General features: G+C 38.6%; 2 protein-coding genes and 1 long non-coding RNA gene across 7 annotated transcripts; 1 reads left to right on the top strand and 2 right to left on the bottom strand.

The window, feature by feature from the left end:
* The first annotated feature begins 35 nt into the window (after positions 1–35).
* Positions 36–13,124, top strand: LOC311078992 (uncharacterized protein). Of its 3 annotated transcripts, none has more exons than XM_084108096.1 (12): positions 36–170; positions 5,820–6,646; positions 6,727–6,848; positions 6,974–7,126; positions 8,142–8,365; positions 8,771–8,922; positions 9,000–9,103; positions 9,290–9,350; positions 10,091–10,179; positions 10,269–10,403; positions 12,295–12,389; positions 12,513–13,124. In XM_084108096.1, the coding sequence occupies exons 2-12, from the start codon at positions 5,881–5,883 to the stop codon at positions 12,943–12,945; spliced, it is 2,334 nt and encodes a 777-aa protein (XP_083964222.1). In that variant the 5' UTR covers positions 36–170; positions 5,820–5,880; the 3' UTR covers positions 12,946–13,124. The 3 variants fall into 3 exon arrangements, with proteins under 3 accessions (XP_083964222.1, XP_083964223.1, XP_083964221.1); XM_084108097.1 differs by lacking the exon at positions 36–170 and adding an exon at positions 4,962–5,096; XM_084108095.1 differs by lacking the exon at positions 36–170 and adding an exon at positions 5,395–5,540.
* Positions 76–4,264, bottom strand: LOC311078998. The gene is made up of 3 exons (XR_014605313.1): positions 4,149–4,264; positions 1,414–1,493; positions 76–187 (listed from the first exon to the last, which is right to left on the bottom strand). It is a non-coding gene; the product is annotated as an uncharacterized lncRNA (long non-coding RNA).
* zpax4 (zona pellucida protein AX 4) lies at positions 13,079–19,704 on the bottom strand. Of its 3 annotated transcripts, XM_084108094.1 has the most exons (19): positions 19,546–19,704; positions 19,377–19,459; positions 19,203–19,292; positions 18,990–19,117; positions 18,176–18,316; positions 18,049–18,108; positions 17,809–17,976; positions 17,584–17,680; positions 16,525–16,748; positions 16,299–16,452; positions 16,009–16,217; positions 15,616–15,733; positions 14,361–14,566; positions 14,161–14,278; positions 13,855–14,024; positions 13,674–13,771; positions 13,496–13,605; positions 13,269–13,413; positions 13,079–13,187 (listed from the first exon to the last, which is right to left on the bottom strand). In XM_084108094.1, the coding sequence occupies exons 1-18, from the start codon at positions 19,566–19,568 to the stop codon at positions 13,289–13,291; spliced, it is 2,322 nt and encodes a 773-aa protein (XP_083964220.1). In that variant the 5' UTR covers positions 19,569–19,704; the 3' UTR covers positions 13,079–13,187; positions 13,269–13,288. The 3 variants fall into 3 exon arrangements, with proteins under 3 accessions (XP_083964220.1, XP_083964219.1, XP_083964218.1); XM_084108093.1 differs by having other exon boundaries at positions 16,299–16,748; XM_084108092.1 differs by having other exon boundaries at positions 13,079–13,413; positions 16,299–16,748.
* Positions 19,705–23,763: the final 4,059 nt, after the last annotated feature.

Genomic DNA, 23,763 nt, shown 5'->3' with positions numbered 1-23,763 from the left:
TGCCGTACCGAAAAGTTAACCATCGCCAACGCCTCCGCAGAGTCTCTCTATGTCTTTCTCTCTGTGTCTGTCTTACCTTAACAGTACATCCCTCCTTCATTCACTCGTGCTTTCAGGCGTGCATGTAGCTGGTAGAGTTCAACTGTCCTGCGGGCCTTGACTTCAAAGAGGTAAGTGACATCTTACTCTATTTATGAACAAGCCAAGAAAGGACAGAGAGCAAAGTGAGTTCGCAAGTGCTAAAACTGACTGCTAGGCATATAAGAAGTGTTTTACAAGTATGTGCACATGCATTTCAGATGTTTAAGACACAGGCATGGCTGCGCGGACACTCATCTTGTTTTTCTGCACATCTTGAATGTAAAAGCGATGCATGTGTGTTTCGCTTGTTTTTAAAAGTGATAAGCTTGTGCATTGCATCCGACTCGTAGACTTGAGCAAAAACAGTTTCAGCTGAGCAACATGGATCTGCGTGTTTGAGGCCTAGTTTAGGAAAACAACTGGAGTATTGGATTGCGTGGACTGAATGTGGTTTCTTTTTGACCGTAATGTACCTCTATTTGCATTTAATTAAGGTATATCCTCTTTAGGTTATGAGATGCATAATTTCCTAATACTTAACAGCATTTTTAACGCTCCATGAGCATATTACAGTGGCTTCTGCAACATTCGGTGTATTGCGAATCACAAAATAGTTGAGCGATTTTGTTGATAATCTGTGAATTTACGCGTCCCTGTTTAAAAAGCTCTTTTTGGTTTTGTGCTCTTTACCTAAAAAACACTATATGGTAAAACAATGCTTTTTATTCTGTAAGTCATATTCAGTCATTAATTTTTTTAACGTGTAACTTAAAAAAAATGATTTTGCAGCTTTAAGGTTAATTCCTGTTTTAGCTCACCTTTTACGTGCAATTGAAGTGTCGCGTCAATGATTATGGGGCTGATATTCCTGAACAACTGAGATTGCGCAAGGTTCTTCCTTTTAACCCAGACAGCAGGTCATTAATGACCTAGTTGTTGATGGTGGACAATGCAAATTATTCATAACTCACTTAATAATGTATAATTCACTGTGTGATTGTTCTGTCATTTGCATAATTTTTCATATTGACAAAGCGGGGCCTAATAAGGGAAGTTAAGGCTTTTTGCTATTACTGCAAAGTAAAATGTCATGCGTGGAAAAGCAATTCCGAATAGTCATTTATGAAATTAAGGTTACACTAAACTTATTTTACAGTACGTGTACTTACAGTGCACTTATCCATGAAAGTACTGGTAATTTAAGGCAACTACATGGGTTAAGGTTAGGTTTAGGGGGAGGTTCAGGGTTATTACCCAGTTATTGTAATTGCTATAATAAGTACATAGTATGTACAGGACTGTAAACTAAAGTGCTCCCGAAATTAAACTCACCTGTAATATGACGGATAATGTCCTGCAACCGCCTCCATGACTCTGCTGCTGTCGACTACTCATCCAAGCGATGCTGATTCCTGAAAATATGTATAAGAAGTCATTAGCCAAAATATTCAGTTTAAACTTCACACTGTAAAAAATATACTGAAAAAATGATTAGGCTTAATGAGAATCCTACTACTAATAGAATAGCCTCTGGTTTGTGCCTTTAACTCTTTGTGTCATTTAAATGATGTCTAAGCAAGAGTTCTGTCTGATGTTGTCATCCAGCAAGGGCATATTTCCTGTGTATTGATCACTGCGGCCAAATTTAGCTTTTAAAATTAGCAGCAAAAGTAATTTTGCTTAAACAGCAGTTACGTCTTTGTTATTCAGCTACTGAATGGGTTTTTGTAAGGTGCGAAGTGAATTTTAAAACTCACATCATTATTTTGTAAAGGTCAAACTGAATATGACGATGGTCACAAACCACAAATTAGCGATGCTTTTTAAAATAATGGAATACAAAAAAGAAAAAGTAGAGTTGGCTTGATGTAATCTGATTGATACGTTAAGTAAAGCACGAATTGCATTTTCAGATAATGTCAAATGTCGCATATCAGATGTAAATATATATATATATTTAAAAAAAATTGTCTATAGATATAGATAATCTATATTAATTATAATTAGCTTTATATAAAATGACAGTATACTGTGTCTTCATTTAGATAGCTAAACAAATACTTGTATGTAGACTCTGGGAGTCCTTAGAAACATCACTTAACACTTCTTGCGTGTCAGTTATTTGATTTTAGATATGTTGGACTATTTTACTGTGAAAGGCAAGATATTTAATCTAGATTGCGCCTGTTTAATATAAACAAAACAAAAAATGTTGTATTTCTTTTACATATTATAGACAAATACTGGTTCAAGGTTTTATTCATGCAGGTTTGAGGATGGATTGCATTAGAGGCCTGTCACTATTTGCATTCATGATTATCATTTTGCACTAAACATTTTTAGATTAAACCCAGTTTAAAAAAATAATAATTCAAACTAACAGAATTAATGATATTGGTGATAAATCTGATCGATAATCATTATATTAGTAAGACTTGCATTGGCTCATGAGTCATACAGATTTTGTCCTCTTTAGTGTCATTTTTTATATCATTCTCTCTATAGAAAACCTTTTGAGCAGAACCAAAATATATTCATGTAATCTTAAAAGCGTACATTTAAACTTTAAACATTAAACCTTTTAATGCTATACTTTTACATTTTTTTTATTTTTGCATGGGAAACGTGTGCGACAAGAATCGCCTTATAGAAATAACTTAAGTAAGGGTCGATTTGATAATAATGTGTAACATTTAGCACTGAAAATGACTACCCATGAAAATGTAATATTGACAAAAAATATATTTCCATGCAAATATAAACATATGATAAATCTAAATTGCAGACTTTGCCTTTCAGCGAACTTCGGATCATTGGGTTCACTAACCAATAAGCGATTACAGTTGTGCTAATAATTTGATTGATTAATTTCAAGTTTACAATGGCATTTTAGCTATTAAAAAATGGCACCATCAAATTCAATACAATTCCAAAACTAAAAATACTTTATAATAGTATATGCTATCATAAAAAAAGGTCACCGGCTCAGAGCTGGGTAGACATGGACGGCCAGACATAAGTATCAGAATCTGAATTGCACATTGATATTTATTTTTATTATATTTAGCAGACACTTTTATCCAGTGCTAATGAAAAAACTCACAGCACAAGCAATTCGTCACATTACAGCCAACAATCCTAAAGAAGCTACAGCTGAAGTCTATGTGCACAATAGTTAAAGATCACGTAGTTTTCATGTAGTGATGTATTATTCTCATGGCCACATGTGGTCTATTGTATTTAGTCCTGAAATTCAGTGGAAAGTTGCCGTTGTTATATATTAGCTCTGTAAAATATTACTTCTAAAATGCATCATCAGCACATTTGACTTTGAATCAGACAGGACTAGACTAATGATGGAGAAGAGTCTAAATTCATTACAACTGCAGGCACGTAATTTGCACTTATATTTATTTGCGTAACCTAAACTGCAGGATACATTCAACGGGAGTTTAGGTTGACCTCTCATCCCTTTCTCATTTCTTTTATTTGTTCGACGCATTCATCTGTCATCTCTTTGCGTGCACTTATAAAGGTTATCTCATAGATAAGATAAACGGTTTGATAGAATGATAGAGAAGGAGAGGAAAAAAAGTCCAAACCGCTCTGCTGCTTTCCCCCTCCTCTGTTCACTCTTTCACACATCTGACAGAAAACTAGAAAACAGCCTCCACACTCCTCTTTCCATCAATTATATCCTATGTTGTTTTGGTCCCCCTTAACCCGCTCGCCCCATTCTCCAGTATTAACTGATGACATACGGATTTAGGGCATGCAATTCTGATTTAAGGATGAAACATTGCATTTTAAGCATGCAAATTAGTCCCAAATTCTTACACTCTCCGTCCTTGTGTATTAAAAACGTCTAGAAAGCAGATTTAAAAGCCAGAAAAAAGAAGTAGTAGTAAGTAGAAGTAGGGCAGCGAGAGTAAAAAATCTACATTTCTCTGGTCCAGGATCCGTCTGCTCACTGCGTATTGTCTTTCACCTTTATTCTTTCACCCACATTATGCTAATGGTGAGGTTTGTGTAGGTGATTTGTGCAGGTACATTCATACTGTACTCACCACTGAATTACCATCACCCTCATCAGCCAAAACTGCCAAACCTACAACCTGTGCGGGGGCCGTCCAGATTCACGTTCTCTCAAAGTGTAATGGCTCACGGAGACAGAGTGGGAGGACCTGTAGTACCGACCTGTCATTCAAAATAAAAATGCAGTGGTTACGTTGATTGAAGTGCAATTATCCTAAAATAGTGTGAGAGAGAGAGAGAGAGAGAGAGAAAAGAGAGGGAAACACTATGTGTGGGTGGAAAAAGGGGTGCGAAGACAATGTATGCGGTATGGAAACAATTTTATATTGTGGGTATACGAGGGATACACTTGCAGAAAGAGAGCGAGCGAGCGAGCGGAGGCGGGGTGTACGGAGGTTTCCCTTGTCCACTTCCTGTTCTGTCGTTGTTTCATGGTCAACTTCCCGTCACATGATCTTGAACAACCACAGATTCTCACTGGCATGAACACAGTATATCTTTTCACCCACACAAACACATGCACAGAGAAACACACACACTTATGCATGCACAAAATCTCAACAAAGCAATTAAGTTAAACACTTAACACACAACATTAACACAAAGACAAAATAAAAAAAAACCACACAAACATGTTCTTGCTCTGACCGACACACACAAACTCGACAGGAAGCGTTGCCTCTCACTCATATCGTATACACTTACACCCACGCCTTACCTGCCAGTTAAACAACTCTTACGTTCTTTACACTGAAGTCACTAACCACAACAGATGTGAATCTCAAGATAACACTCTGAGCCACAAGCACAATAACCCTAAAAGGTCTCATAACCTGCTAACATCAGTGAAGACAACAAGCTTTCATCCTGCAGCTTTTGTTAATTGTTTAAAAAAGTAAAGTTTTGCTGGATTCTGCTGTTTGCTCGACTGTCTGTCTGTCTACCATGAATGACATCCGCGTCGGACCAAGAGGGAGACTGTGAGTATACCACAGATTGCTTTAGTCTGTGATGTAGGAGAACAGATAAAAATAGACTGAGAAGGAAAGGAGGTTAAGGAGGAGAGCAAGACAGAAGAGGGAGAGAGATATAGAAAGAGAGAGAGATAGAGGGAGATCCGTGACTGCTTCCTCAGGATGTGGCTTTCGGTTCAGGGTTTTAAGGGAGGGGGTGACTCTATGACAACCGAAGGCTTACCTTTTGATCGGTGGCACCTGTCAAAGAAATGTGTGAGAAAGTGTTTTCACGTTTAAGTATGATGCGTTTGCGCACGAGCCAGAAAGAGCGACAGAGAGAGAGCGGCTGCTTTCACACGTGGCTGCATTTTTCATTTCGTTTGCTTGTTCACACGTTCAACAAGTCGACGTGAATAGATAGCACACGAACAAAAGCAACAGGTTATGGATAAAGAAAGAGGAACATTGGTGAGTAAGCACTAGACAAAACAAAAAAAAGTGTGAGTAAAAAGGATGAGAGAAAATGTAAAAAGCTAAACATAGAACAAACAAAGGCCGTTTGTGGTCTTTTGATTGTTGCGTTTATCTGTGTCTACGACATTGTTTTTCTTTGCAGCTAAAAAGCATTTGTTACAGAGGGAGATGCAAAAAAACCATTAATCGGCTGTTTGTGTGGTTTGGCTCACTAACGTTCATGAGCTTGAAAGGGTTTCGATGACTTCTCATGATCTTTGTGTCTCTTTTCAGTTTTCAGATGCAATGAGCGTCTTCTAACTCGAGAGTGCTTCAACCATTTACAACACACCACATGGCTGACCACGCATCTCCCGAACCCGAGTCGCTCTCCTTCGCTCCCATGTTTCGACCTCAGACAGAAGGTCAAAGGTCAAGCCACGACCTTTACCAGCAAAGCTCAATGAGTGGGCTCGGGCCATTTGAAGTCCCGTGTGAAGCCACGGATGGCACTGGGAGTGCTCTGAATGGAATAGATCAATCAGGGAGCACCGCTTATTGGGGAAGTATGTCCCCAGTGTCCTCTATGGGACTCAACAGGATCAAGGCACAAGCTGGAGTGTATGAGACCGACTGGAGCTCTCATTGCCACCAACAGGAGGCGGCAGACTGTTACGAACCAACTGGGCGCCAGCAACAGAAACTGGATTCTTTCTCCGAGGCGTTTTGCAGTCGTAACACGCCGCGAATGCAGGGTGGAGGAGAGCAGAGCGGCTTCAACAACTCTACTCCTCCTTCCCATTCCCTCTCTTTCCCTTTGGTTCTTAGCCCACCTCCGACGCCCCTGCCTCCTCAGTCCTTCTCTCCTCCCAAACGACCTCAACACTTCCTACCCGGACAGATCTTGAGCCAATCGCAGACGGACGGGTCGCTGCAGTTCTTCCCCTCTTTACCTTCGCCGTCCACCAGCAGGTACAATCACCCCATTTGGCTCCAGCTGCAAGCCGACGGCAACGAAAGTTTGGACTTAACGCAGCACCTCCAACAAGATTCAAACTCCTCCCTAGTTTATTCGGAGCATGGAAGCCCTCTTCTGAAACAAATAAACTCCCTGCAGAAAGGTAGGGGTAACGTAAATGCAGCGTTTTATGTGTTTGACCTGTTTTGAAATGCATAATGAAACGTGTTTTTGCTTGCATAGACTGTTCAATGCAAATGTCCCTCAACCCTGCACTGGCTCAACATCATCATCCTCAGTCGTGCGTGCAGCAACATCTGGGTCACGAGCCCAGGACATCTGAGGATCACATGACATGGCCTCAGGTCTGTCATCTGCACATTCACACAGATTGTTACCCTGGTCAAGCATTTTAGATTGATGCATCAATGGCTTACACATCATTCTCGTGTAGTTTTGCTAGCATGCAACAGTTTTCTCATCTTGACAGATGGGGCAATCATCCCATTCATATGGACCTTCTCTGCACCAGTCCAGTCTCCATGTGCAGGGGTCAGAACCAGGGGAAGGATCACGAATCAGTTTTGGACAGAACTTCAATCCTGGGTCCTCAGACAAACCTCAGAGGTCCTCCAGCACACAGGCATGAGATCAACTATTTACTAATTCATTTAGTTATGGTAATTAAAAATAGTAATATTTCCAAACTTTTGACCGGTACTGTAGTATATATGTGTGTGTGTATATATATATATATATATATATATATATACACACACACACACACACATATACTACAGTACCGGTCAAAAGTTTGGAAACATTACTATTTTTAATGTTTTTGAAAGAAGTCTCTTAAGCTTATCAAGCCTGCTTTTATTTGATAAAAAATACAGAAAAAAAATGTAATATTGTGAAATACAATAATGGTTTTTGTATTTTAATATATCAATATAACACATCCTTGCTGAATAAAAGTATTCATTTCTTTCAAAAAAGAAAGAAAAAAAATTACCGACCTCAAAGTTTTGAACGGTAGTGTATATATTGTTACAAAAGATTTCTATTTTAAATAATTGCTCTTCTTTTTTTACTTTTTATTCATCAAAGAATCCTGAAAAAGTATCACATGTTATAAAAAAATTAAGTAGCAAAACTGTTTCCAACATTGATAATAAATCAGCATATTAGAGTGATTTCTGAAGGATCATGTGACACTGAAGACTGGAGTAATGATGCTGAAAATTCAGCTTTGATCACAGGAATAAATCAATTACATTTTAAAATGCATTTTTTTTTTTTTTTTACATTTATATTTATAAAAAAACATTTATATATTGTAATATTCCATATATTGTAATAATATTTCACAATATTACTGATTTTTGATCAACGACAAGCAGTTGGCGAGCATGAGAGACTTCTTTCAAAACCATCAGAAAACCATTCTGACCCCAACCTTTTGAATGGTGGTGTATACATAAAATAAAAACATAAACTATATCAAATAGAAAAACCTTCACATATTGTTTGAACGCACAGTTACGAGTGTTAGGTTAAAACCACAAGCCTTAATGACTTCGACTGTTATAAGCTGTGATTGGCTCTACAGCGACATTTTACATAGCATCACTCACATGCAACTTTTGTTCATATAGAATGTTCCCAGTTCCGTATATACTGGAGTCCCGTTCAACAGTGTGATCCAGCTGAGTAGAGAGTTCATGGAGAGCTGGGAAGGAACTGTGTCTCACTATACACCACCTCCGATGCTGAACCCGACACGTAGTGGAACGGGGCTCTTCTGCAACCTGCTTTCTTCCCTTGCTGTGGAAAACAGAGCACTGTGGACAGACGAGAGGAAAGAGGATGACTCACAAAGGTGAGCATTCAGATGTTTGTTTGTTCCTTCTCAGTCGCTCATTGGCGTCATATACGAGGCAGAACCTTGCCGCTGAGAATGATTTTCCCCTGAAGCAAATGCTGTTTTATTAAGAGCGTGCCTGAACAACAGAAAAGAATAGTTGCTTATTTGACAACAATAATAATAAAAAAAATTGGTGTCAAGTTTTTTTATTTCTTGATTTGGTAAGAATCTGCTTGGTTGTGTCAAATCCTCCTCGTTTTAAGAACCAAGAGGTTTTATTGGTGGTGGTTGAGGAGATTCCCCCTTCCATATGTAAAGCGCTTTGAGTACCTAGAAAAGCACTATATAAATGTAACAAATTATTAATTATTATTATTTTATGAGACAGATAATGTCATTAAACTTTCTATCACATTCAAGGTTCATAAATATAGGCCCTGATTTCCAAGCTGAGCTGCCAGATCTGATAGTAGGAAGAGAGCATGAGGAATGTCCAGAGGAAGCGGTCAGGGAGGAGCTGTTATGGAAACCTTGGGCAGAGTTAGAAGAAAATGACACCCTTTTACAGCATGGTAATGAAAATATTCAAATGATCATAAAGCAAGTGGTTTTTTGAAACATTATTCATGAGTGTGATTTCAAACCTCAGTTGAGAATCTTCTTGACCTGAGTGCCTCCAGCGTTCTACCAGGAGGGGGCGCCAATCTGGAGCTTGCCCTTCACAGTCTGTCTCGTTGCAAGGGAAACATTCTAGTAAGTGCAATATTCATTATGAATTCATGTTTATAGATTTATGATATTACAAGACTCTATTCACAATTACCTCTCCAAAATGGTCATGACTTTTTGATGACAAGCTGTCTTCCACAAATTAATTCAGCGTGATATTCAATTTCCTTCTTTTCCCCGATTTCCCTCTCCACCAATCCTATACAACAGGCAGCGCTGGAGATGCTGTTGTTTAAAGACTCCCCTCCATCAGAAAACTATCACTATTCTGGTAAATACTCATTTTTTAAAAGGTAGGGTAGGCAATTTCAGAGAGGCTAGCAATAGCAAGTTAGCTTTGAAAGCATGAGATCCCACCCTCCCTTCAGAGGATCTTCAACGCCACGCCTCCTTCAAAACACATGAACGCACACAGAAGAGTCTACAAAGCGATATATATCACAACAGATATGGCATTAAATTTACCTTGTCTCAAAGCACATAATATTACAATAATAATAAACATAAACAACTTACAGAGCTCTGACTTGTACCACCTGACTGCTGCAGATTCATTTCGGCGTTAATAGTGTTGACATAGAAACGCACAAATAGTCTGAGAATGTTACAGGTTGCCATCTAGTCATTACGGTTAAGACATGGTGTGAACGCAGCATAAGCTCGTAGTTTTGGTTCAGGAGGAACTGTAAAAGGCGGCTGCTGTTTGTTTGTGCCGCTCGGTGACAGACGTCTGTCTAACTCTGCATAGCATGAAACGTGCTGATGACGTGTGATGTTCGGACCGAATGCAATGATCGGACAAACATATTTTATTCCTGAGACTTCCACAGAAGACATGTACATTTTAATGTACCACTTCTATTATTGATTGCTATCAGGATGTGAGGAGAGTTTCAACCAGAATAACAAAAAGTATTTATAAAAAAATTGCCTACCCTAACTTTAATTCTCAAAAACATTTAAATCAATAAATTATTAAATAAGGCTAATCCAATTTCACTTTGCATTTAGGAATGGATATCTGGACTTTGAGTGAACAAAGACTGTTCCATAAGGCATTTACAATTTATGGAAAAGATTTCTCCTTTGTACATAAAATGGTAATATATCAAACATTTGTAAATCTATTATCTAAGCCACAAATATCTGGGATCACAGCATTTGCAATTCAACATGTTCATGCTTTCAGGTGAGAACAAAGCAGGTGTCACAGTGTATTGAATTCTATTACAACTCCAAGAGGCTTTCAGATAAACAAAGGAAGCAGATGGAGAGAGAAAAAGAAAGTTTGAAGGAAGAGAAACTTGCAGCAGTCATCAATCAGGTAAGAAAGACTGACACCGTGAAGCTTCGAAACATTTAAGAATCATTTGTTTCGAGTCAGAGAGCTTGAATCAAACTCGTATCTGAGAGTTTGTATTTGCTGCCGATAGCGCGTGAAGGCAGTATTAATTCGAAAGGGAGAATTATATAGCCTAATTTGCTTTTAATTTAACTAGTTTTCCCATGGCCAGTCTAATATTAACACATATTAAAGAACACAAATTTTACAGAACTTTCATATTTAAAGGTAGATAAGATTACACTTTCATGTGGTGTTTCGAGCGCTTCGGTACAATGGATCTCGAAGTTAGAAAAGCTTCGTTTCTCACATCTACTTTTACTGAACCGAAAAACGTCTCTTTTTAAAACAAAACAAAACATGAAAACTACCCAAAGGTCACAGAGTGAGCTGCATAGTAAACATTGCACGGCCCAAGCCGTCCAAAACTCGAGAATGTTTTATAGTAAACTCAAAAGCAGAGTTAGCCTATAGTGTGGCTCCGTGTCAGTTGCTTTAATAGACTGCATGTAACGTTTACGTTTGAGAAATGTTCTACCACAGTTAAAAACTACCTTTTGCTGTTATCCTCATCCTACAAATTAGTGATGTGTCGTTCGCGAACGATCCGTTCATTGCGTGCGTCACATGACAAATGAACCAAAGACTCGGAAGGTAAATTAAATATTTATGTTCCCTGTAAATTATCTTTGGCTGCATTATAATGATTTCTTCATTCAAAATATGATTGAGATTGGGTAGGTGGATGTTTTCGGGGAATTTGGCTGTTAAAAGTATAACATTTAAAGCCACTTAAATGAACGAAATGACTCAAATAAAGATTCGTTCATTTTGATGAACGAGATCGAACGAGAGAGTCAGTAAAATGATCCGAACTTCCCATCACTACTACAAATGTGAGAAATTCACACGAGTGATTCCTTTTTGGAATGCGAAAAGACTCACAGCACAGCAGCACGCGAGTCTACGGTAAACTTCACAGCGCGCATGCGCGTCAGACTGAGTTTATAACGTGTTAGGCCCTGATCATCACACCTAACGCGTTTTTCAGGTTCGAAAACGCGAGGTGCACAGCTTTTACCATCACACAGAACGAGCAGTGCGCTGCGTTTTTTATGTTGCTAGGCAACCACTGAAACAACTATCCTGTCAGTCAAGTAAACGTCAAATCAGCCTTTTATTAAATATACTTATAATATAATATATAATATTTACTTTCTGTTAACATTGTGGTAGTTACGGTCGTGAAGTCGTTAAGTTCCTGGTAACCTGCGAGAGCACCACAAGTTTATCCTCCATCATCGCACTCTCCTGGCGTTCAAGCAACTGTAGCTTTTATCACTAAAACGGAAGGCCCGCCTCTCACTTCATTCAATTGGACAGTGAAAAAAAACGCGATGACGTCGGGCGCTTTTTCCGCTCGGAGTTGCTTTTTTTTCAACTTCAAAAACGCGAGGCGCAGCGGGCGGTAAAACGCGAGGCGCAGCAGGCGCATAAACAGCGCGCAGAACGCTCGCTGCCATAGGAAACCAATTGAAAACAGGCGCCTCTCGCTGCAAAAAACGCGTTAGGTGTGATCAGGGCCTAATGGGACATAAATGAAATTTTCAAATACACGTGCTACTATTTTCAGTGGAATAAGTGTTTGTTTTTGCGGAACATTCTCCCTCTTCCCAATCTTGTTTTTCATTTATAATTTTAATTAAACTGTCCTTATGTTCGTATTTACATCTGTGACAATTTTTTTAACATAACATTCAAATGCACATCTATTTGTTAATTAGGTTTACAGCTTTTGATTTGCACATACTTTGTACCACTTTTGCATTGATAAAAATAGATGTTTAAAATATTTGAAACTCCTCTTCCACAGGTTCTTCCACCCCCAAATCAGTACCAAGCCAGTATCGAGAGACTGATTCCTACCCCATTACTTCCCACAAGCTTTCCCTGTAAACAGTGTGGAAAGTAAGTATGAATGATTTGTTTATGCTGTTCAAGTAGCCTACTTATGCAATTGAAACACCATGGCTTATGTTGGACAGCAATTGTGTCCAGCCTTCCATTTGACCTTGCAAATTGTTTTTTCAGGATGTTCTACAAGATAAAAAGTAGAAATGCTCACATGAAGATCCATCGACAGCAGCAAGAGGACTGGAGAGAAAAGCTACAGATACACCCAAACCAGCAAATCCTAAATCAGACACACCATCAGAATCACATCTTGACCCAAAATCTGATTCAGAATTTGGTCCAAACACAGAACCAGTTGGCTTTTCTTCAAAGCACAAAGACTCAGAGCACATGCCCAACCAGTAATGCCAGTTGCATGGCTCCCACCCAGAACCCACAGATTGTGTCCAAAGCACCTCCCTTGACCCTCCACACTGGACATCAGCAGACATGGAGCTCCCTGCACAGTGTAGAAACAGGAGGCCTGTTTTATAACCGTGGATCGGTGGTAAACGGGCTCCATTTGAGCATACAGGACAGTGTAAGTAAACCATGGACTGATACCCAATAGTTGACATTATGTCTGTACAGTTGTTTAACCCTTTCAGTGCCATAAGAACTTTCATTAAATATTACATGTTTCAAGGCAAGACTCATCTTCACACATTTAAGAACCTATTGTCATGTGAAAAGGGACACCAAAAGGCTTTATAGGAAAGTTTTTATTTTGAAAATAAACTGCACAATCAGAAGACAATGCTTAAGATACAAGTTTGTTAACCATCACTCCAATCTAAAAGTCTCCATTAGGGCCTGAAAAAGAAAGGTTAAATGCATGCATTTAAAATGCATACATAAAACGTACATATACACATAAATTTAAATAAAGTTCACCTAATGACAAGCACGTCTGTCTACTGGCGAGCTCTATTGGGCCACACATGCACGTATTCAGCTGGATTCATTGCAGGAGCTGCCTGATAAGTCTTCATAACAGTTTGTTTCTGTGGTTGCATGGGCTTAAACACTTGGGGAGGAGCTGAAAATAGAAGATATTCAAGATTATTCTAGGCCTACATGGAGCTCAAATGGCTCTCAGGTAGTTGAGCCAATTAACTTGCCTATCACAGGATCTTTGATTTGTCCAATTCCAGGCATCTCAGCGCTGAACTTTCGGTCCACAAAGAGGGTTTCAGAGCCACGTACTGGGTAAATGCACCTCACGGTCATCCTGAGGGGGGAGAGAATGGCTGTGTGGTTAAGTTGGCTAATAGGTATTCACTAGGGTAATAACATTACCTGTATGCAGCATCTCTTGTGATTACTGGCTTGCTGTCTGTGGAATACATCTCATGAAAAATGATCTCGTTTTCATAAGTCACATACTGCTGATCAACCTGAATAGAAGGGGGGAAAATAATAAGTGAAGTCAAGTAACTTTCATATGCATGGGGTGGGGAAGACACCCATTTAACTGCACCTGAAATCTAGTGCCACAGGTGTTAAGACCAAAGGAGAACAGGACTCTGGACTCATCAGTTTCTTGAGGTCTGCAGCTTGGGTCCAATAGTGTGGTTCGGGCAGGGTCTGCAGTAGGTACCGCTTTAGTGATATCACTCACTACAGTCATCACGCCCTCAGCAGAGCACACTACAAAGGAAACAATTAAGTAAACCAGACTATTGTGTAAAGTGACCATTCCATCCCTAAACCAGTTCATATGAGAATTGTGCTCTGGTGCCAATGCCATAAATTTGGGTGAAGCCAATAAGAACCACTGCATTACCCAAGAGCTCAGTGGTTTGGAAGAGACAGCATTTTCTTGAGGACTGCGCAATCTCCAGGGTTTTAACATTTCTGGTGAGAAGTTCAAAACTGCCATAGAACTGCTGCAGTGTAATATTCTACAACAGAGGGATGTTTATTTCAGCAATCTGAATAAACGTCATGCTTTCAACAGTTAGGCCCTGCTAGTGATTAACAAACCGTATAGCAGTATCCAATTGTAAATAGAGGGACATCCAAAATGAAGGTGTTGCTGTCATTGGACATGATGTAGCCACGCTCAGACACCAGCTGTTGGGTCAGCGGGTAGTGACCGATGACGATGTCCCACAAGTAGTCGTAATCATGATAGGCTCTCATGAAGCGTATGCCATTGTTAGCACACATGCCGTCAAAGATGGGTGGATCTGTTGAGATAAAATTGAACACCTAAGTGTATGGCAGACAATAGGGCTGGTTAAAAACACACAAAAAAAGCGATTTTAATCGCTTCTCATTCTTACGAACCGATATCAGTTCTTATCCCAAGAATCAACTAGTCATCCGGTTTTCAGTTGATGAATGAAACATTGTAGCGCGCATCCCATCCAATTTAAAAAAAAAAAAAAAAAAAAAAAAAGTGCTTTGTAACTATTGATATGAAATGAAGTCGGTTTTAAAACTGCATCCATTTTCTTACGAAAATCAAACAAATACTGCTTTGGCACTGTGGCGTGAGATCACTCTGGCGCGGCGCAGCTCAGCGGAGCACACGTGATCTCTTCCGCCTTAATATCGGTTACCACGCGAAACAAACATGAGCATCTGAAAGTGTTAAAAGGTAGCGTACAACTTATCGAAAACTGTATCATGTGACATGGAATCGCTCAGTGTTTCAACTGTGGAACGACGTCAGTAAATCAGCTTGTAAACAATCATGTAACGTCACATTTACCTCAGAAAAAACCATATCCAGCGACCATAAACTCATTAGTCAGCTAGAAAAATTAACTCGGAGCATTTTGCTAAATATATGCACCATATTAAAGATTCATTATAATTTTTAATGTTCTTCAATTTTGAATGCATGTTTGAATAAATCTGGCAGGTTTTTATGACAGCCACCATTTAAATGTTTATATTTCATAGAACTTAAGTGTAACTTAAGTGTTTGTATACAAATGGTTAATTTTTACCTTCAATATTTTAGTAGGCTAATGAAGCCTAGTAGGCTACAACTGACTACCATAGTTTACAGCATTAAGAGATTTGTTTTCCTTGAGAAAATGGCATGTATTGTACCTGATATCCAAAATAATCAATATTGAATCAATGCAAGCTTGTGAATCAAAATGTGAAATTTGTCTCAATAACCAGCCCTAGAAGACAATGTATTACACTATTGTCAAATGTTTAAAGTGTCTAAAAGTTCCAATAGAAATGCAAAACCTCTATAAAAAAAAAAACTGATCCTTACCGACATCATGAATGACAGCACTCAGAGAAGAAAAAAAGTAATAGGGCTCCATTTGAGGAAGGATGTTTAAAGTCCACTTAATTTCCAAAGTGTACTCGAAAAGGCTCTCTGCAATAAGCTGCAAGACGGACAGATAAAACTCAATGCCAGACTTTAGGGAATCTTGTTTTTAAACACATGGGTCTGAAATCAGCTCCACTTAGTCTTAAATGCATAGAGCAAGTTCTTGGAGCAGAGTTTTGTTTTTCCCACAAACTGTGATGCCAGTGGCACCCTCAAAAGGGTCAAGGTAAATAGGAGTCTGCATTTATATTAAAGTAGAAAAGCCACACACACAAAAAAAAAAAAGCCTGACCTAGAGAACGGAGAATGCGGTTACGAAAGCAAACTCACCTGCTTCACAACAAATTGGGCATCAAATGGCACCCCAATGATATACGCAAGAGTATTATTGTCTTGTGGGACTCTGGTGATGGAACATCCCATCTGCATGGCAGTTGACACGGAGAACTCCTGCCCATTTATCTCCAGGGACATCAGCTCCACATCAAAAGGAATATTACCCAGGTAGACCGTGAAGACTCGTTCCTCAGGTGCAGTTTCTGGAAGACACAGTACAATTGTAGTGAACTTAATCCTCAGAGCAGCAATGACATGCCCATTTAATATCCAACCCAACTCACGGTTAATTAAAAAGGGAATACGAGGAATTGCTGGAGTGGCCATTTGCTTGAACACACTGTATATGGTGTCCACACCATTCTGGTCCACAAAGTCTTGCAGGTAGGTCAGCAGGACGGCGTACACCTCATGATACATACCCTCGATCACAAAGCTCTGTAGGCAAATTAATATTAAACATTGGATGCTTAATCCAGCATCATACAGGGACAGAACTCCCGACCATACCTTTCTAGTCACTCCCACAGAAGCAATGGGGATGCTACAGACAACGGCCCCGTCACTGAGTGTCACAGAGTAGCCTCGGTCTATAGAGTTCTGTTCATCTAGGAGCTCGCCATTAACCCCCATGCTTATGGACTCACTCCTTAACACAGAAGGCGGAGCAACCAGAGGAGTCATTACTGCAGGGGTCCTCCAGTGAAGTCTGTAGCCATCAAAAGAGCCTTCATCTGAAATGATTTGTTAAAATCAAATAATATCTTTCAGATGCGCAGCACGTGTCCCTTTTTCACAATACCAAATAATCAATGGTCACTGTTCTAAAGAGTTTGTAGCTAAAACATGCCCAGCCCACCCCAAAAAAAAATTGGATCATTGCAGTGGTTGTTTCTAGCATGTTATGTTTGGCAACAGTTCTTCTAACCCTAATTGGAGGGTGTTGCTTTTAATTTCTTAACCATATAGGACACATCATGGCCATATTCTAGGATGACAATGTCAAGATTCAAGAGACAAATGTCAAGATTGGCACCTGAGTCCAGACCTTAAGTTCATTCATTTTAATAAATTGGCTCGTCTGAGCCCAGACATTAAATTCATTGGAAGTCTTTGGGATGTGCTGGAGGAGACTTTACAGAGTGCTGGACTCTTGCATTTTCAACACAAGATCTTGATTTAATGACTCTCAGAACATTTCTGCGTCCTATTTTTGGTCAAGATCTTGTATGGACAAAGCAAGAATCCAGCACTCTGTAAAGTCTCCTCCAGCACATCCCAAAGACTTCCAGTGAATTTAATGTCTGAACTCAGATGAGCCAATTCATGTGTAAAAAGGATTCATGCTCCCACCATTCTTTCACAATTTGAGCCTGAATCTTGACATTGTCCTCCTGGAATATGACCGTGATGCATCTTCCTACATGCTTGTTTAAGAAATGAAATGCTACTCCAATTAGGGTTAGAACTGTTGCCAAACATAACATGCTAGAAACAATCACTGTAATAATGATCCAATCAATGACTAAGCAACTTTTTAGCCAGGCAGTGTACATATTTGGTTCTTACCCAGTGAGCAGGAAGCAACCAGGTCTACCATGACAAACATCCATTTCTGTCTAAAATACACGGTGGCTTTGATCACTTCAACTGAAACACCACTGACCTGAAACAAGTTAAACAGTGATTAAATCACAAGGCAGTCAAAAATGTGTAAACACTTGAGATCAGGTCATATGTACTTGTTCTGGGTTAAGGGGAAGTGACATTAACCATTTTGGTTATGTGGCATACCATTTTGACAGAAGCGTAAGGTTGTCCAAAGGTTGTCCGAAACACAATTCTGCCAGGTGTGATTATTATGAAGTAGCCCAGAGTAGCAGCATCTTCAGGCGACATGAAGTCAGACTGCTGTCCATCTTGTTGTAGAGTCACCTGCCAGGACTCCACTGAACTTTGGGGCTTGAAGAAAAACAGTGCAGCCAAGACCAGGTTTCAAAGTGAACCATTAAGATACAACAGCTAGCCACTTACCACAGAGAAACCTTTAACATTGCTGGTTGCAGGGAAGAGAAGAGCTGTTGTCACAGACACCTAGGGGGGAGGGAGATTAAATAATCAAAAATAAATACAACACATCATAAGAAAGTCTCACTCATACCTCCATGTAGTTCTCCTCACAAGTAATCTCTCTTGGAGAAAAATGAGAAACAGAGCAAGCCTTGGAGAAATTGAAAAGTGATTCACCACCACGCTCATCTGTAATGATCACACTGAACATGAAGGTGAAGACCTCATCATTCTGGGGGAGAAAAAAAAAAGTTTAACTTTCATTCAAAAGTTTGTCAACAAGAGCGTTTCTGAGGTCTCTTAGGATCAAGTCTGCATTTAATCAAATACAGTAGTATTGGGAAGTTATAAAAGTTTGACATAGCACCTGGTTGCCTTAATATTGAGTTAATACAAAGGAGATTTAGTAAACAAACTCAATTGTTATCTGAAATGTTAATTGCCCAAGTTAATTTGACAAAAGATAAGTGCAATAAATCATTAAAATAATTGACAGTGTAAAGTTTTTTTACTAGACCAAAACTTTTTACTGTGATGGCAGAGCTAAACTTTCAGCAGCCATTACCCATCTTTCATCACATGATTCTTCTAATATGCAGATTTGTGCTCAAGAACCATTTAATCATACCGAGAGAAAAAAAAGAAAAAAAAAGTGCTGCTTTGTGCAAACTGGGATTTCTCTCGATTATTTGAGTAGAAGTTCAAAAAGCCATTTATTTGAAATTGTACGAGTCACAGTAAAGACATACATTGTTAACACAGTAGGCCTAATGAATCTCAGAATAGGTTCAATTTAATTGAACCCTTTTTTGTTGACCCCAAGCATTTGGCCAGTAATGTAGACTTAAGTCACACTCAAATGAGCATTATCCCAAAAGTTGTCAATCATTAGAGGCGTTTTGTACCTGATTGTTCGTGTGACAGGAGAAGTATGAGGCTCTGAGAAGAACACGACCCAACAGAGGATCAACTGAGTAAGTGTAACCACACTGAGCCCCATAGAGGTCTATAACAGGATACACACCTGTGGCATCTAAAAAGACCAAAAAAAGAAACACCCCATGTTGCATTTATAACAACAAAAGCACATGCTAAAAGGATGCAAAACTGAAACGCACCAACTGCCTCAAAGCGAGGCTGAACACCAGAGGATGGTATGTCAACTGAGATGAACAGGGAGCGGTCCTTGCACTCAACATCAACGGGAACTAGGAGCAAGACAAAAAGTTTGAAAACAAGCAAAACACAGACATTAACCTCTAATGATAGACGTCTCTTTAAAAGGCCATTACCTTGTGGCAGACTGGGGGACTGCTGGAACGTGCTTTTGAAGTCACTTAGAGCAAAAGATACAGCACACAGGAAGAGCACCCCTCTAAAGAGAAAGAAACAATGCCAGGTTACATTAGAATCACTTCACTTACAGAGAAGAAAAAAAAAAGGTGTTCAAAAAACAATTACCCTGAAACAAATCCAAAAGCCATAGCCACTGATTAACTGAAGTGTCTGCAGTGTGGTAGCAAAAACCACTACCAAAAGTGCATCAGTACTAAATAACACTATCCTGAACTACACAGCAAAGAATAACAACATATTACTGCTGGGCAGATTTTAAATACATTATGTTGACTGACTTGTTAGGAGCTAGATGTGTTAATTGGCTGCTTCAAAAGCAGTTGCGCTTATTAGAACATTAGTCATAATCGACAGCGGCTGCAGAACTTCCTGATTGGCTGTAAAGCTCCGCCCATCATCCAGAGCTAAAAAAAGAAGCCAATTTTGTTTTATTTCAAAAACGTTTTTTTTAAGTCCCCCTGCAGTCAGTAATTCATCTTTTATCACTAAAATGACACGTTTAAACGTATTTCCTTGAAAAATAAATTATTCATGCCTTAAAATAGCTTGAATACACCCTTGCCTAATTTATTATACGCGGTTCTATGATTATGCAAATTAGCCCCGCCTCTAAATACTTACGCCAGCTCAGAGTTAAAAACAACACATAGACATATAAACAACATTAAAAATTTGATTTTCACCACAGGGGGACTTTAATAAAAGTAAGACCCTGGCAGTTTTAAGATGATAATTTACAGTATGTGTTACATAGCGTCAAAAGTATGAATTACAGAACACAAAAGGCTTCCGCCAGATTTAATTGTAGGCCTACTGTGTTTCTTTGTTTGGAAAACGCTAGACATGAATGCAATTTTGGAAGACAAAAAAAATACTGTACTCTGTGCTTCCACATGTTGTAAGTCCTGCATCAAGAGAGGAAAAAAGATATACACGCATTGGTGTTGTCACAAATAATTTTCAGACACATTTTTGCAGGCTGATATTTGTTGGCCTGTATAAAACATACACACAATAGACTGGAATAAAGTATGAATAAAGTCACTATAAAATGAGTAAGTACACTGGAAAGTTATATGGAATAATTTATGTGAACTAATCAAGCAATTTTTCAAGAATTCTATGGAAAATAAATAGTGGGGAAATATGAATACATAAAATCTACAGCCCAGTGTTTAAATGACTTCTTTAAATGACACTTAAAATATTATTTTATAAATTATAATCATTTACATCTTTCACTCAAAGTTATTCTTATTTGGAAGTTTCAGGGCCTTTTTCAGCAGTACAAAAAAAAAATTGGTTCTCAACTAATTTTAATAAAACTGTCTAAAGAAGAAATATTGAACCGGTGTAATAATGTTCCTGTCCACAAGGTGGAAGCAATGGCATCTGCATCATATCCTGGCAAAAACATGTGCCAGGATATGATTTGAGTGTCATCAACTGCAAAATCTCATAACCTGATAATCCTGAAAGAAATCGAGACAAAAAATGGTAGCATAATAAATAAATGAGGTACTAAACAAAACATATAATACATAAAGTCAAGATACCAATGAAGTCAGAGTTTTTTTCCTATACAAGTTGTCATAATTACTTGAGATATAATTTCTGTTTCTTTATAGTACCTAACTATAGGCTAATTATAGTAAGTTTTAATTAGCCCTTAATATAAAAAGTCCCAGAAACACCATAATATTTTTATTAGAAATGAAAGGGATATAATTAAATTTCCCAATAACAAGGACAGACCCAAATAAAACTGAAAATGAGAAGGGGAACCACAAAAATGACAATGAGAATGACTTTGCACTTCTTGCATAAGAATTTGTCACTGTGAGCTGTACCATCATGATGTCATGCTGGCAGAAAATTAACCAAGCATGATAGAGCAGCTCTGTGTGATCAGTCAGTTATCTTTCTTTATTTTTCTCCTCCATTAGGACTTTTTTTTAGCAGCATTGGAGAAAGTTACCTTTAAGAGTAATGCATTACAATATTGAGTTACTCCCTAAAAAGTAACTAATTGCATTACATAAATTAAAAAAAAAACAAAAAAAACAAATGAAATGCAAATGCAAATGTGATGCCTATCTAAAGACATTGTTTATTAGTATGGTTTGATTGGATCATCAAAAGTCAGCAGCAAAGACATTGGTTAAAGGTCCTGTTCTTCGTGATCCCATGTTTCAAACTTTAGTTAGTGTGTAATGTTGCTGTTAGAGCATAAATAATATCTGTAAAATTATAAAGCTCAAAGTTCAATGCCAAGCGAGATATTTTATTTAACAGAAGTCGCCTACAGTGAACGGCCCGTTTGGACTACATCCCTCTACTTCCTTCTTTAATGACGTCACTAGAACCGTTTTTTGACTAACCTCCGCCCACAGGAATGCTCCCTCAACTCTACCGAAATTCGTTTATGTACTTGCGCACTTCTTATAACTTACTGTGTTTACTCAGCTCTTACGGTGATTTTCTGAAGTAAAACTGACGCTTCATCTTTTGTGTGATGTACAATAAACTTTATCAAACTCATCAGTATATGTTTGATCATCATTCGGACCTGGTCCGAAACAGCAGACTTGTAACGTTAGGCTATTAATAAATAATGGATACATCCAAGCAGATGACAAATACGTTATAATAACCGTAATTAAACTACTAAACTATACCTGTTTCATCTCTATACAGCACTCTGACTCTGTAGGCATTATTGTCCGACTCGAAATGAACACCGTTACTGAGAGTTTCTGATATTATCATCATTCCGTGAGATGAAATTGTCCTGAGAGACTGAGCGCGAGCTCATGAAGCTCCGCCCCCTGGGTCGTCCAGCAGCAGCTTATTTGCATTTAAAGGGCACACACTAAAACAGCGCGTTTTTCTGTGCCCCAAAAAATGACAATTTAAACATGCTGTTAAACATGCTCAATTTAAAAATGATGTGTTGGGTATTTTGAGCTGAAACTTCACATACACACTCTGGGGACATCAGAGACTTATTTTACATCTGGTGAAAAGGGGCATAATATGGGACCTTTAATACATTTATGTGTATTTTTTTAACATATTTAATGATTGCAGGTTTGGGTAATATTCTGAGTTTGCATTTCACTGTTTTATTTATTTTGAGTAATACTGATTCTGTTTTTGTGCAAGTGAGATGAGTAAATGCATGCTCACATTTAGTCTACCGCTACAATAACCATCATGTTCACACACACAACGCCTCTGCACTTACTCACGATTTCACTCAACATGGGGACAGAAGAGCTGTCAGTCAATACATGTGGTAAAGTAACATTTTACTTATGCATTACTTATTTGAAAAAGTAACTATTTTGTTGCATTACTCGAAAAAGGTCATCTGATTACTTAACTCACGTTACTTGTAATGCGTTACCCCCAACACTGCTGGTTACATTCTCCACAGAATCATTCTTATTCCTCATTTCATCCTACATTATAACATGTTTAATATGTTTTTAAACAAGATTAAATTTTCAATTCATAAAAACAAGAATCTTATTGGCCGCCTTCTACCACATGACCAGTTCTATAAAGTGCAAATGGACTACTAAACTGTCTTTCCTAAAAGTGACGTGACGTGTAGACAAGTATGGTGTCCCATACTCGGAATTCATGCTCTGCATTTCACCTATCCAAGTACACACACAGTAAGTTTTGAACACACACACACACACTGTGAACACATACCCGGAGCAGTATTTTTGCTGCGGCGCCCAGGGAACGATTGGGGGTTTGGTGCCTTACTCAAGGGCACCTCAGTTGTGGGTAATGAGCGTGGAAGAGAACACTGTTTATTCACCACACACACACACACACACACACACACACACATGGCCGTCAGCACCCATCCACGTATCAGCATCCAACACTGCACCAGAAAAGAGAGGTGTAAAGGATAAGTATGAAAAGAACAAGAACAATTCACTCAAGGACTGAACTTAAAGATCCGTTCAGACGACAGTGTTCAATGGAATCAACAGTCTATTGACCTGAAACCAAAATAATGAACTGACAACCTTCACCACTGTCTCCGGCTTTTATGAATCAGGGCGAAAATTAAATAAATATTCCACATGTGTATTAATATGAATGGGAACGGATATGAATGGGAAGATGTTGGCATAGAATCAATGGATTAAATAAGCTTTTCAGTGAATTGAATAGAGACATATTGTATATCTCTGTTATAAAGGTGGTCAGATTTCCAGTAGTGAATTATATTAATTAATAAATAAACACTGGGTGGTTATTGCACTTTTTTGTATAAACTTCACAGCATCTCCTTAT

This window comes from Abramis brama (genome assembly GCF_963993115.1).
Source record: "Abramis brama genome assembly, chromosome: 3".
Classification (NCBI taxonomy): Eukaryota; Metazoa; Chordata; class Actinopteri; order Cypriniformes; family Leuciscidae; genus Abramis; species Abramis brama.
This window is presented reverse-complemented; position numbering and strand designations above follow the sequence as displayed.

Excerpts from the sequence above, each read along its gene's own strand:
- LOC311078992 (XM_084108096.1), top strand. The coding sequence starts at position 5,881 with ATGGCTGACCACGCATCTCCCGAACCCGAGTCGCTCTCCTTCGCTCCC. Across the intron at positions 9,104-9,289 it reads GTTGCAAGGGAAACATTCTA|GCAGCGCTGGAGATGCTGTT; the intron begins GTAAGTGCAATA and ends CCTATACAACAG. Across the intron at positions 9,351-10,090 it reads AGAAAACTATCACTATTCTG|GAATGGATATCTGGACTTTG; the intron begins GTAAATACTCAT and ends CTTTGCATTTAG.
- zpax4 (XM_084108092.1), bottom strand. The coding sequence starts at position 19,568 with ATGGCTTTTGGATTTGTTTCAGG. Across the intron at positions 19,293-19,376 it reads GTCCCCCAGTCTGCCACAAG|TTCCCGTTGATGTTGAGTGC; the intron begins GTAATGGCCTTT and ends TCTTGCTCCTAG. Across the intron at positions 17,681-17,808 it reads CTTACGCTTCTGTCAAAATG|GTCAGTGGTGTTTCAGTTGA; the intron begins GTATGCCACATA and ends AACTTGTTTCAG.